Genomic DNA, 14,328 nt, shown 5'->3' with positions numbered 1-14,328 from the left:
AATCCCTCATGCCAATCTCTCAAACCTCTCTCAAATGTAGAATATACAAAATGTATGATCAGCTACAAAAATAAGGAGATGAATTCTCATGAAGCAGCAGAATCCTTTAGAAGACTAATTACTCTACTTTATAACAAGTCAGTGAAATGAAAGATCCAGAGGCACTCAAGCTTTTTAGCAGCATCAATAGTTCCTGAGACAGGGAGGGAGGAGTGTAATGTTTTTGCATTAATTTTTCTATTACACAAGGTGTTTATAATCAGTCTGGTCTTTAACATGTTACTTCTACCCCCCACTTACAAATATCAGCATTTTTAACTGAAATTTTGTACCAGTAAGTGCCAGTTTGAATTTCTTTTTGGCAAATATGTCTGAAAGTTTTACTCCATTAAGATGAACTCTGTTGGCCTCCCAAGCACAAATATCAGTCAGGTGTACTTTAATTGACCATTTTTTTCAAGACAAAATGTTTTTTTAAAGAGAAGATTGTGATTCATGTGCAAAGAGGGCTTTTATCACTCCATGTGATACAATATATTCAATACACGATACTGAATTTTACCTGAAAATCATGAGACTTTTGTCTAACTGAGGCTGAAAAAAAGCCAGAGTCAACCTCAGTTATAAGAAATCCCAGAAAATTCAGTGAACCAACAGACTAAAAACTCATCAACAGCACAATCACAAGATGACTTTGCAGAAACTGAAAGCCTTGTATGATAAAAAAACAATAAAGTTTTTGAATATTGATGGAATGAAAGTTTAGGAAGTCTCAAGGGTTTACAACTATCAGCATAAGCATGTGAAAACCACAAAAAACTAAAAAAAGATATGTTAAAATCCACTGAAGTAAACATACAAATATATTCATGCTGAAGACATAAGTGGATGATGCAAAAAACATTTGGGAAAAACCAGAACACATTCATAACCTGAGAGAATTCCCTGACACCAGCAGAGGGAGCTCATGGAAGGGACATGAACTGACTAGGATGGATGTATTTTAAAGAAATAAATAAATATACACAATAAGTAAATACACACACACACACACACACACACATATATATATATATATATATGTAAATCTGCTCTGACACCAGCAGTGACTGAAAAGCAGACAGCATACTGCTTAAGAAATCTGTGTCTTGATACTGGGGTATGATAGCTTTGAATTTTGCAGACCTAATAGGATGTGGCTTACAATTTAATTTCTAGATGAAGAATGAGAAAGCTTTAGAAGCCCTGCTTCATTTAGGGAACTGAATTATTACATAATGAAAATAAGAGAAAAAAATTCAGAGTTGACATACTAGTCTGAGTTTACTGAGTTTTGTACCACGTATGTTCAAGACTTGTGCTCAATGGCATTTTCCCCCTCATCTGGCCAGTTTTTATATATTTGCCATCTTCACTTACCTCAAATAAGCCAACTGCAACCCTGTTCAATATTGCTTTTATGAATTTGAGATTTTAAACCTGAAGCATTTTCACGTTAGCTACATTAAATGGCAAAGCAATAAGGTATACAACTATATTTATATATACATCCTAACTGCTAAATCTTAACACATCAATTCTTCTAATGTCCCAAGATATAAATCTCTCTTAGAATACACTAAGAAAAACAAATCCACCTATGTATAGTGATGAGACAATACTCTGCAAATTACCAAATATCAAGGTATTTTGGAAAGCACTCACTGCTCCTGTATCTGAGCTCTTCAGCATGGAAGTACTCTCAGTCCATATATACTAAGGATAAACTGCAAATAATGTACTCATAAATCTAAAATCTAGTTTTCAGACCCTTCAAAATGAACACTTGCTTTCTTTTAGAAATATTGCAAGTAGCTCTGACCCTTCTCAAAGTACTCTCACTGATAAAAATCAATGATCATTAGGAAAAAATGTAATAAGCAACAGAATATTAAGTGACACTTGTATACCACAGAGAAAGCAGTATTCTAAATTAAACCAGGAGGCTGATGGGGGACCTCATCAGTCTCTACAAATGCCTGAAAGAGGTTGTAGCTACATCAGGCTCAGTTTGTTCTCACAGTAACAAAAGCAATCAGAAAAGGCAAAATGGCCTTGATTTGTGCTCAGGGAGGTTTACATTGGATAGCAGTAAAAATTTCTTTACTGAGAGGGTTGTCAAGCATGAGAACAGGATGCCCAGGTTAATGGTGCAGTCACCATCCCCTGGGTTCTTTAAAAAATGCATGGATGGGGAGTTTAGGGACCTGGTTTAGTGGTGGACTTGGCACTGCTGGGTTAATGGTTGGACTTGATCATCTTACGAGGTCTTTTCCAACCGAAATGACCTCATGATTCTATACAGCTGCCAGCAAATGACATCAAAAACGGGAAAGAAAATTGCAACCTTATTATTGAGAGTGAATTGGCCTTTCCCAGATGTAAGGTGTCTCCAGAGCCTCCAAGGGATCATTTCCTTCAGAGTACAGAGCCTCTCTAGGGGGCAGCTGGGATGTGTGTGAGGGAAATCATTTTGCACAGGTACATCCTCTCTTCATTTGTTATGCAGTAACACCTAAATACTTTTAAAATAATATTTTCAGCTTAGCAATAAGGCCTTCTGAGATAGGGTCTGCTTCTTACTCCACACATGCACTTCATCAATTATGGCCACCTGCTTCACTGCAATTTATTACAGCAGCACCATGCAGCCTGCTGGTAATCTGAGATACAGGCCATTCTAAAGAGTGCTTGAGCTTGTGTATGAATAAGGGGTTCAAAATAGAGCTCATTTTTTGGTGTTAAACCTCATTGCTACTGTGCATCTTCATCAGTGCTTCTATGAATCGCGGTTTGATTTTTAAAACATTTCTTTTCACAAAAGCTTTCAAAATTGGGCACAAATTATACATTTTCCTGAGTGGTTCAATCAGTTGTTCCCAGGTACATGCTACATTTGCTTATTTCACTTGAACTTTTCCTGTATCAATAGGTTTGGCAAGGTATTCAGGGTTCTAGCAGCTGCCCCATGCAGCTCACAGCCTATGAACAGCAATGTATCATTTATGTGCAAGTGATGGCACCAAGGTTTAGATCTGGTTATTCCACACATTTTATGTGCTGGGCCTGCCTTAGTTTCCATGCAAAGCACCTGCCAGCCCACAAATCACTCATCACAGATGGGTTTATGTCTCCTCTGCAGATCTGTGTTATCTTCCCCTTTTCAGTCCCTTCAGAGTAACTAGACCCTAATGAAATATATTTTATTACTGTAGACAGAGATTTGCTGCGAATCAGTTGAGCTGGTTACAGTAACAGCATAATGAACAGAAAGCAGTATGGAGGAAAATGAATTACCTACATGTACAGAGATGCTTTTGTGCTAACTCCAAGTTTGTTTTTCTGGTCACAGCTACAGAGTGTGCCCTGAACAGCTCAGACTCAGACCATGCAGTCTCACTCCACACAAACACCAATCTGCTGTGAATCCCTTTGCCAAAGCATCCCCCCAGCACAACAACACATCCTGCCACAGCCCTTCCATTCCCTCCCACATCTCAAGCACAGGTGCTCCTCCTGCCTCATTTTCTATCACTGCCACAAAAGACTGATGATTTTTGTGTACAAAGGAAACAAGGACATACATATAATAAACAATCATCATCCCTCAAATAATTTAGCTTTGTAATTCCTTCTTTTGTGTGGCCTGAAGTCAGGTGCAGTGTTTGCGTAGTAATTTTAATTGTTCAGACTTGCTTTTTATGTGTACAAACATAAATTATAATAGGATCATCATTAAAAAATAATTACTACTTTTGTCTCATACTTCTGAACTATCAGCATGTTAAAAATAGAAGCAACCCCTTTTTTTTCATTTCAGAATCTTGTTAATTATCTGAGTGTGACTACCCAAGGTGTACATAATTATTTCATAATAGGGTAATTAAAGTGTCTCGGTCAATGCTTTGGGATTTTCAAAATAAAATGCAAGTCAGTATTGAATCAAAATGTACAGAGAGGAAAGCATATAACAATTATTTCACAAAACTGTAGGTTTATAAACTCATTTAAAAATGCAGAAGACTTGCAAACAACAATTTTCTGCTTTAACTAATGTTTTTATTGTGGATTTTCTACTACCTCAGTGGTAAAACGTGTGAGAATTATTTTTTATGTGGACATCTCAAATCAAATTCTTGGCTCTAGTGGGTAAGCCAGTTTTACCACACAAACCTGTGTGATGTGGTTACTCCAACATCAGCAGCTCAAATCCACCAGGAAACACAATGGAGGAAGATCAGAGAAATTTAGGAGGTACAGTTAGATATGCCCAGACTGACTAGGAATGAATATAGGGGGAGCATAAAAGGAAGAGCTGGTAGGCAGAGAGAAAGAAGATCAAATCCAGAACATGCACAAAAGACCATTTCAACATGGCTGCTTGTATCCTTCCCATTTAGATAAAACCTATCTCAAGAAGAACTAATAATTTGCTCTCAAAGAAAGAATGTGGTAATTTTAGGGCTGCCGCTCTTCTTTGTTTCTTGATGTTGAATAAAAATACCTGTCCATTGCTAAAAAGTCATGTTTTCTTTCTCCTTACCACTAAACTTTTACATTCAAGCTTTCAAAACAAATCTTGTAGCCAAAAGCCTCTTTTCATATATTGTGAACAGGTATATTGATTTACAAGAACACTTAAAAACACCAATAACTTTACTTTCTTATCTAATAATAGGAAAGCAGTGCCAAAGAAGTAACAGTGTGGAAAGAAATAAATAAAATTTCACAACTGGAACAAAATACCCTCAGTTACCCAAAGATGATATCTACCAACAGATTTTCAACTCATTCTTTTACCCTTCAGCCATCAAAAAAGATCATGCCTGTCTTTGGAAAGCCCTGATGTTCACCACTTAGACAGTGAGATACTTGGTTTTTTTTATTTGGGACAATCTTGACTTGCCAGAAGTAAATATTTTCCAAGTACTCAAGCCCTCTGAGCTACAAAACCTACAGGTATGAGCAGCCATACTTTTAGGATTTTATTTAGCAAATGACAACAGGGAAAGGTGGAATCAAGGAGAGAAACTTACAACTCAAAGACCATATAAAGCATTCCATCTGAGCTGTATGTCTCCAACAGTTCAACAATGTGAGGATGCTTCAGCATGTGACAAATACTGGCTTCTCTCTTCAGATCTGTGGAAGATAAGAAGGTAGTTGCAGGTTAGCTATACATTCAAGCTGTTTAGAACACAATGTTTGAAAAGATGTACACATTTGAAATTTCTAAAAAATTCAATAATCTTTATAAAGAACTCTGACAAGATGATACTTAATTATGCTTAATTCAAATACCCACATAACTCTCAAAATGTAACAGATTCTTGAATTCACATATTAATAGAAGATAAGACTTGGTCATAGACTGAAGAACTCTACACAAGTTCCTTGAATTACTGAGTACAGTAATCCCTGAATACACTGAGATTTTCATCCTAAATATTTAACAACGCTGCAGAATTACCTCCAAATGCAAAAGAAAGACTTTCACCACACTACAGAATTATTAATAAGTGGAGGTCTCTCAATCCTCTGCTCAAAGCAAGGTGAACTGGAGCAGATTGTGCAGGGCCACACCCAGCTGAGCTCTGAACACGTCCAGGTGTGGAAACTCTACAACCTGCCCAGAAAACCTACACCAGTACCTGATCATCCTCAGAAGTAAAGAAGTGCTTTTCTTATAGTTAAATTTCTTGCAGTTTACTTCTTCAATAGTATTTATTTTAAAATCACGTTATATGAAATGGCACTGCCATAAATTTTAATCAGCATACATTAGTTTGCATCTCTGCTCTAGAGAAGAGTGAATAAGGTAGGAAAAGTTGCAGCTAAAAGAAGAGCAGAAACCATCCTGAAATCTCTCAAAGCTTACAAGATTTTGTTTTAAACAACTCCTACTTTTTCTGATCACAGATCAATCCTTCTGCACAAAAAGAAATGCAAAAAACCAAACCACACTGAATTAATTTTCTTTCTTCTTTGTTGAAACAATTTGGTATTTTTGTTATTTAATCATCCTTAAACTATTTTTCTTTTAACTTATCTACTTGTATTCTAGAAAGGATAGCAAAATCTTGAATGAATAGCTTTGATGATAATTTGATAAGTGAGGAAAATATCAGTCTGAATTCTGAAGCAGACATTTTACTTTTCTATCCTCTTTCCCTACAGTTGGTTATTGTTCAAGAATGACCTACACATGCATTTATGGAGAAATAAAAATATCATTTCTTGGTTTGAGAATATTCACCATATAATTGGGCTACACTAGAAAGAAATTTACAATGCACTATTTTCACATGTGCCCTCCTACATTCTTAACATGAATCAATTACATTGAAAAATGCAAGCAGCAAGATGAAGATTCCTTTATGTGAGACATTTAACAGGTAACTCAGATTTATGCTAGACTCTGGATCTTTCAGCCATCTATAAATTCAAATGAAAAGCTGATAGTTTGGAAATGACTGAATTTCAATCCAAGAAAAATGTTCGGATCCAAGAACTTTCATATGACACCTTCATTATGTGTCCCCTCCCTCAGAACCTTGCAAATGCAATCTAAAAGCAAAATGACAGAGCAATGCTTTAGAAACCACCATGTAGTGGCACCTTAGGAGCTGCAAGCTGAACAGCAAACAGAAGTATCATTCAGTGATACAGAAGAAATTTTGATAAAGAAATTAATGTAAAATTTGGCCTTTATTCGTCCATCTATTTATTTAGATGAAATTCTACAACCTAAGGAAACAGCAGCGTGTCTTTCACTATGGAGAATACTCCCAGTATCAGTTCTTACACCACCTTCATGCACAATAACTACTAAAGCCACACTGTAACCTTCCCTTCCATCACATTAGGCAATGATTTGACACTAAATGGTTCCCATCCCTTTCCTAGAAAGAGAGGTTCACTGAAGTACACATCCAATCCTTTCCAAACAGGATCAGAGATGAGCACTCTGAGGAGCAATGCAAGGGAATGAAAAACTGTGATTCTGTGAATGACTATGATCTTCAGAAAATAGGCTGCCTGGATTTTGTCTCTCACTTTGTAACAACTTCAATGCTGCCACACTTCACCATGGATCTGATCCCTATTTCAGATGGAAAGCCAAGTGAAAATATTCAACATGAAATTGCAGGAAAGTTCTGCTTTATTTACAGGAAAAATCGTGCTCAAAATAGTTTATTTTGGCTGCTCCCTTTATTAATATTTTGTGGGCTTTATTGGAAAGGAATTAGAACCGAAAGGAAGAAAGTATATGCTGCCATTTCCCTCATTCCTCTGTGTAATATTGGATGAGTGCAGCAATTGCTCAGACTGAGCACCAGCACATGAGGAAGGAGAAACAAAGTGGAAAATAAAATCTCCAAACAGGAAAACAAATGAATAGAAGTTACAGAACAAGGCTCTTTATGACTAAGGGGTCTTGGGGCTAAGAGCAGAACAAAGTCCTATTTTAAACACAGCAGGGACTTGTTCAACAGTAGGCCTATTAAGAAAAAGAAAAGGAGGTATAAAGAGACAGACAAGCACATGCCACACTGATTCAACAAAGCCACAGGGCAGGAAAGAGATGATGGATTTTGAAGTACATTTGGATCATGACCCAAAGGCCAAAATAAGTCATGTTTAAGACCAGTAAAAAGGAAAGGGGAGGAGGAGAAAAGGCAGAGATGACAAATATGTTTTATTGTTTGCACTTAAAGAATGACATCAGCATCTACTCAATCCTTTAGCAAATGCCTTTTTTAGATTGAATTAAATTTTACCTCTGCAAGTCAAAGAGGTAAATAAAGTGCCAAGTACCCACAGACACATTCTGAATCCAACACAAACCCAAGCAGATGCTCACTTGCACCAGGTGATTAAGGATATCCCAAAAAAATCCCATTATTGTCTTGTGAGCCACAATATTATCTGAGGCATCATTCTGAATACCACATTGTATGAACTATTTGCTACCTCCTGCTGAGTATTTGAGCCATGTTGTGTAGTAATAAAGATCACAGACACACATCCCATATTCAAATTAACCTTTCATACTCCAGACACTTACTAAAGATTCAAGACAACTCTAGAATCTGCCAATGGAGCAAGTGGGCTTTAAGCAGCAAGAGGTGTCATTTAGTAGTGGTCAGTGTCCCATATTTACATAGTAAACAACATTTAGCTGAAAGAACACACCCTGTAGGTCTTGGAATCTAAACCAAACTGTCATCTGTTAGTGACTGGACTATTTAACTTCATTTGAATCCTTTCTGAACCTTCATCTGTTCATTTTTCTCTTGTTCTTGATATGGCTGAAGAAATTACTTTCTGGTTCATTCTTTAATCCTTCCCCGCCAGCACTTTTTTCAAAATTAAACATAATTGACAACAGGGATAATAAATAGAACTGCAAGTTTTAAAAGCACAAGTTTTATAAGTTTCTTTGCCAGCTGCATGAAAGGTATTGTCACACAACCAGGAAGAGGGACAAAAACCTGGTGCTCCATTTAACTTAACACACAGGCTCATACTTTACATCACAATTTAAAAAGCATTTACAAGCTATCCTTTTACACAACTGTTACCAATAAATGTTCCAGAATTTCAGTCTGTTTACAAAACTTTGAGGTTTTTTTTAGCAACTGGAGACATGTTAAACTTTCCATTTTAGACCTGGCTACTTATTTAGGGAGGCACTCAAGTTGTTTAAAGGGCAGGAAAGTTCAGACTTTAGTAACAAAGAAGAAAAGTTCAAAGATGGAAAAGAGAATTCCCAACCATAATCAGCACACAGAGAAAATGCAGCCTCATGTGTGGATACCAACACTAAAAGTGAATTGCTGGAAGCACTAAAAAAGATAACTGCTCTATATAATTGCACAGAAAGATATATCAGTCTTTGATAAAAAACATAAAACATGAGTATCACTTAAAATTCCCATGGGAATTAACAACCTAATATCCTACACACCTCTGAGAATTCTGGCAAACACCTAATTTCCTTTCAAAATCTGATACCCAAGGTTTTAAAACACCTCAAATATACTGAACACATTTTCAAAGTATGTTAATGGAAGAATTAGATGATCTCTAGCAGCCTACATAATAGCACCATTTCATTATTTTAAAAGTAACATGCACAGACTGCAGCAGCCTCATCTTTTTTTGGGACAGACAGCTCCAAGTTTCTTAGCAAGATGGAAGACACATGTTATTTTTATGTATACACAATTCATTTTTATACATACACCATTCTGATTTTCCAGGTTCAGTTCTTTAAAGGACTACTTTTCCAGCCACAGCTTGGCCATGACAGTATTTTGAAAGGAAGTATCTTCAACAGTAAGCTTCTTGCTTAAACTGCTTCTATATTTTTTTTTACAGCAAGATATGATTATTTATAACTTAAATAGATTTGGTAGTACTGAGTTTTAAAGGGAAATCAATATGCTTGGTTCACTTGGTTATGTCATTCTCACCAACCATCCTTAGGTGAGCATCATGGAGAAGCTCCTGACCACCCAAATGGAATTCTTCCAGAAACAGCTAAACTGAACTGTGTGTCTTGAAATGTGCCTGATGCACCACCTGAAGCATGGACAAGGGAGACACTGAGATCTCAGCCCCAGCTGTTTCACCCTACACACAATTGTCCTGTGGATTATTAGCCTTTGCCAGATGTTAAACTCCCACTCAGCTAGGCAGGGGTAGAAAATACAAATACAAGAACAAAAAAACCTCATGGTTTGAGATAAATACAGGGAGATCAGCTGAAAATAGCTGATAAACAAACACTCTTGATGAAATTAACTTTTTTTTTTTGCCAATTAAAAGAAGATAAACACAAAACCAAGAAATTTCCCTCCCTCCTTTCATGGGCTTACCTCCACTGCTTCCCTTCAGCCCCTCGAGCCGCAGCTCTGAGGGGTGCAGGGGTGAGGGCCTTGCTCTCACTGCAGGCTTCTCTGCTAGCCCAGCAAGGGCTCTCCATCTGCTCTGCCATGGTCAGTCTCCTCCTTCCCTGCCCTTGCTGTGCCCTCTTTTTGTTCCACACTCCCTACACTTTGTCCCAGTGTTCCCTACCCCTCCTGAGATGTATCTGCACAAAGCACCACACACGAGGCTGATGGGTTCAGCTTGGGCCCACTGGGGCTGTGTGGGAACCCACAGGCCCGAGCCTCTTCCCACAAAGGCTGTCCCTGCACCCTCCTGTCATCAAAAACTTGCCACTTACATTTAATCCAGACCTAATTCCCTTTCTGCTGCAGACAGCACACACTTCTGCCTCTGATCATCCTGTAACAGCCCTGTGGAACATCCTGCACAACACCAAATTCCAGTTTAACTAATCACACCCTACCTGAGGTGACACTTCCAGGGAAATACTGACTCAAAAAATTTCCCTGTCCTCTCTCTTTGCCCATTTTTGCTGCTCTCTGAGAATTACTTCTAGGCTCTATTATTCTAATAATACATCAGGGAAGTCATAAAAGCTCTCAGTGCAGCCAACACACCGCAACAGGAACGAGGAGCTGGAGGTGGGAACATCCTGTATTGCCACTGGCAGTGAACCTCCTGTGCTGCAGAACCACAGCAATGTTTCAGCCCCAAAGATTTGTTCTTTTTAAGTATTTTTTTTTCTTCCACCAGAGAGTATTCCCCTTTCCCTTAATTATAACAGCACTTCCTGTCTTCCTGGGACACGTGAGTGATTCCTCATCACACAGACACATCCGACCAGTTAATGACTCCTTGCCTCAACAAGCACTAAAAGCTTTTCCAGCCTCTCCTCCCACACACCTTGGGGTGGCTGAGGCTCTGGGGTAGCCAAGCTGATTTAACTGCTGGCTGTTTCCCCCCTCATCCCACACACATTCCTGCCCTCTGTTCCAGCAGCCTGCAGCTTGTCACACCACACACCAAAACCATTTCAGTGTTAACTCAGTTAAGGAAAATATAAATTTATTTTTGTCTCCACTGGCTCGCTGTTTTTGCAGTTTTAGCACAGGAAATGGCTCATGAGCAACCTCAATTATGGAACTTGACTTAAAAGAAAGAGAAGGAATATGGAACAAGTAACACCTTTCCCTGAAAGTTTCTCCACTGTCACCAAATCCTTATTGCATAATCCATCTGTACCTTAGCAAACATGCTCAAAACATGCACCAAAAAGAACCAAATGCATGGAGAAAAGAAAAAAGAAAGGGCTGGAGTGGCCCTTGATAAAAACACCATGGGAATCAACAAGCACAGTGGCAATGTGAGAGAATCCATCTCCCATCAGTATCTTTTGTTTTAATGCTACTGTAGTGTTTGCAAACAAATGCTGGCATGAAGCAAGAACAACAAAATGCAGTTACAGTTAATATTTCCCTTTCTGTGACCTCCATGAAGAAACCCATGGAAATAATCAGTTAGTGGAATTAGAATTTGTAGATGTTTGCTAAATTTTGAGTAACCTTCACTTGCTACTCTATACTTTCTCAGTGTTTGGACACAAATATAAACACGTAAATGGCTTTTTAGCTGGAGCTGGAGGTCTTGGGAGACTTAAAGGCAATTTTTCTTCCTCAATTTATACTCTGTTAGCTATGATGAACATGAAACTAACTGGGTGTGAAAAAAATCCCACTTTTCTCTCAACTTCTGATACAGCCACCAGACTTGTCCAGAATCAAGTATCTGACAGACAGCATACGTTGGTTTCCATGATTGTATCTGCGAAAAAAACCCTTTCCTTTTATTCACTTCCTCATTTTTACTGACATGCAAATAAGCAATGCTTCATAAATAATATGGTGTATTTTAGGAAATGAATCCACTTGAACTAATAAAAACCTTTAAGAATACCCAAAAGACTATTTAACAGCTGCCTACTGCAGATGATCTAAACCCATTTCATTCAATTAAATGGTAATTCTTAGCAACTTTTTACAAAGCACCCACCACATTGAAAAAAAATCTAACATTTTTCAAGGAAGAACAAAGATTAGATATCTCTCATCTAAGACTTTCCACATTCTATGTCCTCTTGGTTAATACTCAACACTAGGTTCAGAGGTAGGGGGAAAAGAGGAAACATAAAAATGTGAAAGCAACACTTTCTGGATTATTATTGTTTTTTAATTAATTATATGCATAATCTGTCTTTTCTCTACAGCAAAGCAGCAGTTTCTGAAGTGCTTCACAAACTCAAGAAAGAATATAACAATCAGAAGCAGGGTTACAAACTCCATAAATTAATTTAAAAAGGAGTAGGGAGGGTTCTCTCTGTCATGAGGCTGGCCTTCCAAATAGAAATGGAATTGTTGCTGAAGACATTTTACAACCTGTGCTGTAAAATCTGAAACACTTCTAATGTTGCACTGTTTTCAATAATTAATGAAAGGAAATTGAAAATAGCCATTGACTCTCAAGCTGTGATCCATCAAGTTATGAAAGCAGGTTCACTACTGATATCCACATTTATTAAATCCCACGTTTCCACTTGTTTCCCAGCACTGTGTAACAGCCTGAAACCCAACACCTTCCCAACAGACCACAGGTTTTTACACTGCAAACCACAATTTTAAACACTTTATGATACAATGAGTTCCTTAAAAGAATGAAGTGCAGCAGCAGATCTGTCAAGAGTATGCCGTGAAATTTCTTTTAGAAACAAACAAAAATAAAACAGAGAAATAATTTGCCATAAGGTGTGCATTTGATAAAATAATTCTACATGCTGGCTGGAGCACTAAACTGGCAAAATTTTCACCTCTGTGGTCACAGTGGACTTTACTGAAACAATTGCAATGCTGTAATTTCATAAAGTTACACTGACTGTGCTTTCTTCTACTGAAAACTAACACTTTAAAGTAGCAGCCCCATTAAATGCAGCAATATTTCCCTCTTTTGTCAGCTCCTTCTCCCCTCCTGCAGCATCTTTCCCATCAGGCTGGTGCAATGCTTGTGCAACTGCATTATTAACACAATCAAGGAACGATCCACCTCAACTGCAAACAATCCTTTTCCCACCTCAATGCAAACAATCCTTTTCCCTCTGCCCTTGGTGGAGCCCTGGCTGAGCTGTTTTTCCACCAGACTGGTTCTGGCTGGTCTTGGGAGCCTGCACAAACACCTCTGAGCACAACAGCATTGATAGCCTGGCAATAGAAACAAATGGCCAGATTACAGGAGCAAAACACATCTGACAATATGTCAAATCTCAACAGTTTGTACATTGCTGTCCTTCTCCTAATGAGTAAAGAAGCCACAAAACCAGCTTTCACAATATTATCAGGAATTGCTAACTTGCCTTAGTTTTAGGTTTTCATATGCTTAACTACACCTCAAATTAAACTGAGACATGAACTTTAGGTCAGGTGATGTTTCTTTTCCTCCTCTGTAGTGTCCAGTTTGTGCAGCTCCACGTGGACCCGTGCCCCTGCAGATTTCTCACTAGGTGGCAACACAGCTCCAGCTTCGATCCATGTGCAGTCAGCAGCTGAACACACACAGAGCCTGCACGGATTCAGCTGCAAAGAGCTTTGTGTTTGGCCAGCTCTGAACCCTTGATCTGCCTAATGACAAGTACAGCTCAGGCCTAAGAGCAGAGAAAAGATGCCAGTCAAAAATATTTAAGGTACATCCAGTGCTAAGTGCCTTTTCATCCAGATTCTGTGCAAGACCAGTCTCTGCTCTGCTTCCAACCAGAGAGGCCACACACCATTATCCCACTACACTACACACAATGAGGAGGTGTATAACACAACTAGAATATGTTTAGTTTGCTCTCACAAACCAGAAATTCTTCATTTAATCCACAAACTATAACACAGTCTGTGTTTATTGCTATAAAGTCTAGCAAAAAGCTTTAGAGAGCTAAAACCTGCAAGTAGTTCATTTTAAATCACTGGAATTTCTCCTTTTTCAAAGGTTAATCATCTAGAGCGGAGTTCTTTGTTGCATCTTTTTGTACATTTGTTCATTTCTAGAGGGTTCTTTTTGCTGCAGGTGTGTGTATGTGTGTGTTCAGGGTTTCTCTCCAGCCTTTGGCCATGGCAGCACAGGCAATGCATTATCTCAGAATGTGCTAAAAGCATTATTACCAATGTTATGCTTAGATTGGCACAACGTTTTTGTGCCAAATGTTGATATCTTCTGGCCAGAATTCACTTAGGCTGATCAGGTTAACTAAAGGTTATAGACATTGCAGTCCTTTAAGTGAGTTTTTAGTACTCATGTACTAAAATGTAATGACATTAAATCAAGTAAGTGCCCTCAGAGGCAATGGAACATTATCAAGAA

General features: G+C 38.1%; 1 protein-coding gene across 7 annotated transcripts in view; it reads right to left on the bottom strand.

The window, feature by feature from the left end:
- Window positions 1-14,328, bottom strand: part of CASK (calcium/calmodulin dependent serine protein kinase) — a 189,106-nt gene that overhangs the window by 103,938 nt on the left and 70,840 nt on the right. For all 7 annotated transcript variants that reach the window (XM_071430281.1, XM_071430280.1, XM_071430284.1 and 4 more), the window contains exon 3: window positions 5,076-5,181. In XM_071430281.1, coding sequence (XP_071286382.1) covers window positions 5,076-5,181 — 106 coding nt within the window. The remainder of the gene's footprint in view (window positions 1-5,075; window positions 5,182-14,328) is intronic.

This window comes from Agelaius tricolor, unplaced genomic scaffold (assembly GCF_023055355.1).
Source record: "Agelaius tricolor isolate 1412-34295 unplaced genomic scaffold, bAgeTri1.0.p SCAF_7, whole genome shotgun sequence".
In the NCBI taxonomy this organism is placed as follows: domain Eukaryota; kingdom Metazoa; phylum Chordata; class Aves; order Passeriformes; family Icteridae; genus Agelaius; species Agelaius tricolor.
This window is presented reverse-complemented; position numbering and strand designations above follow the sequence as displayed.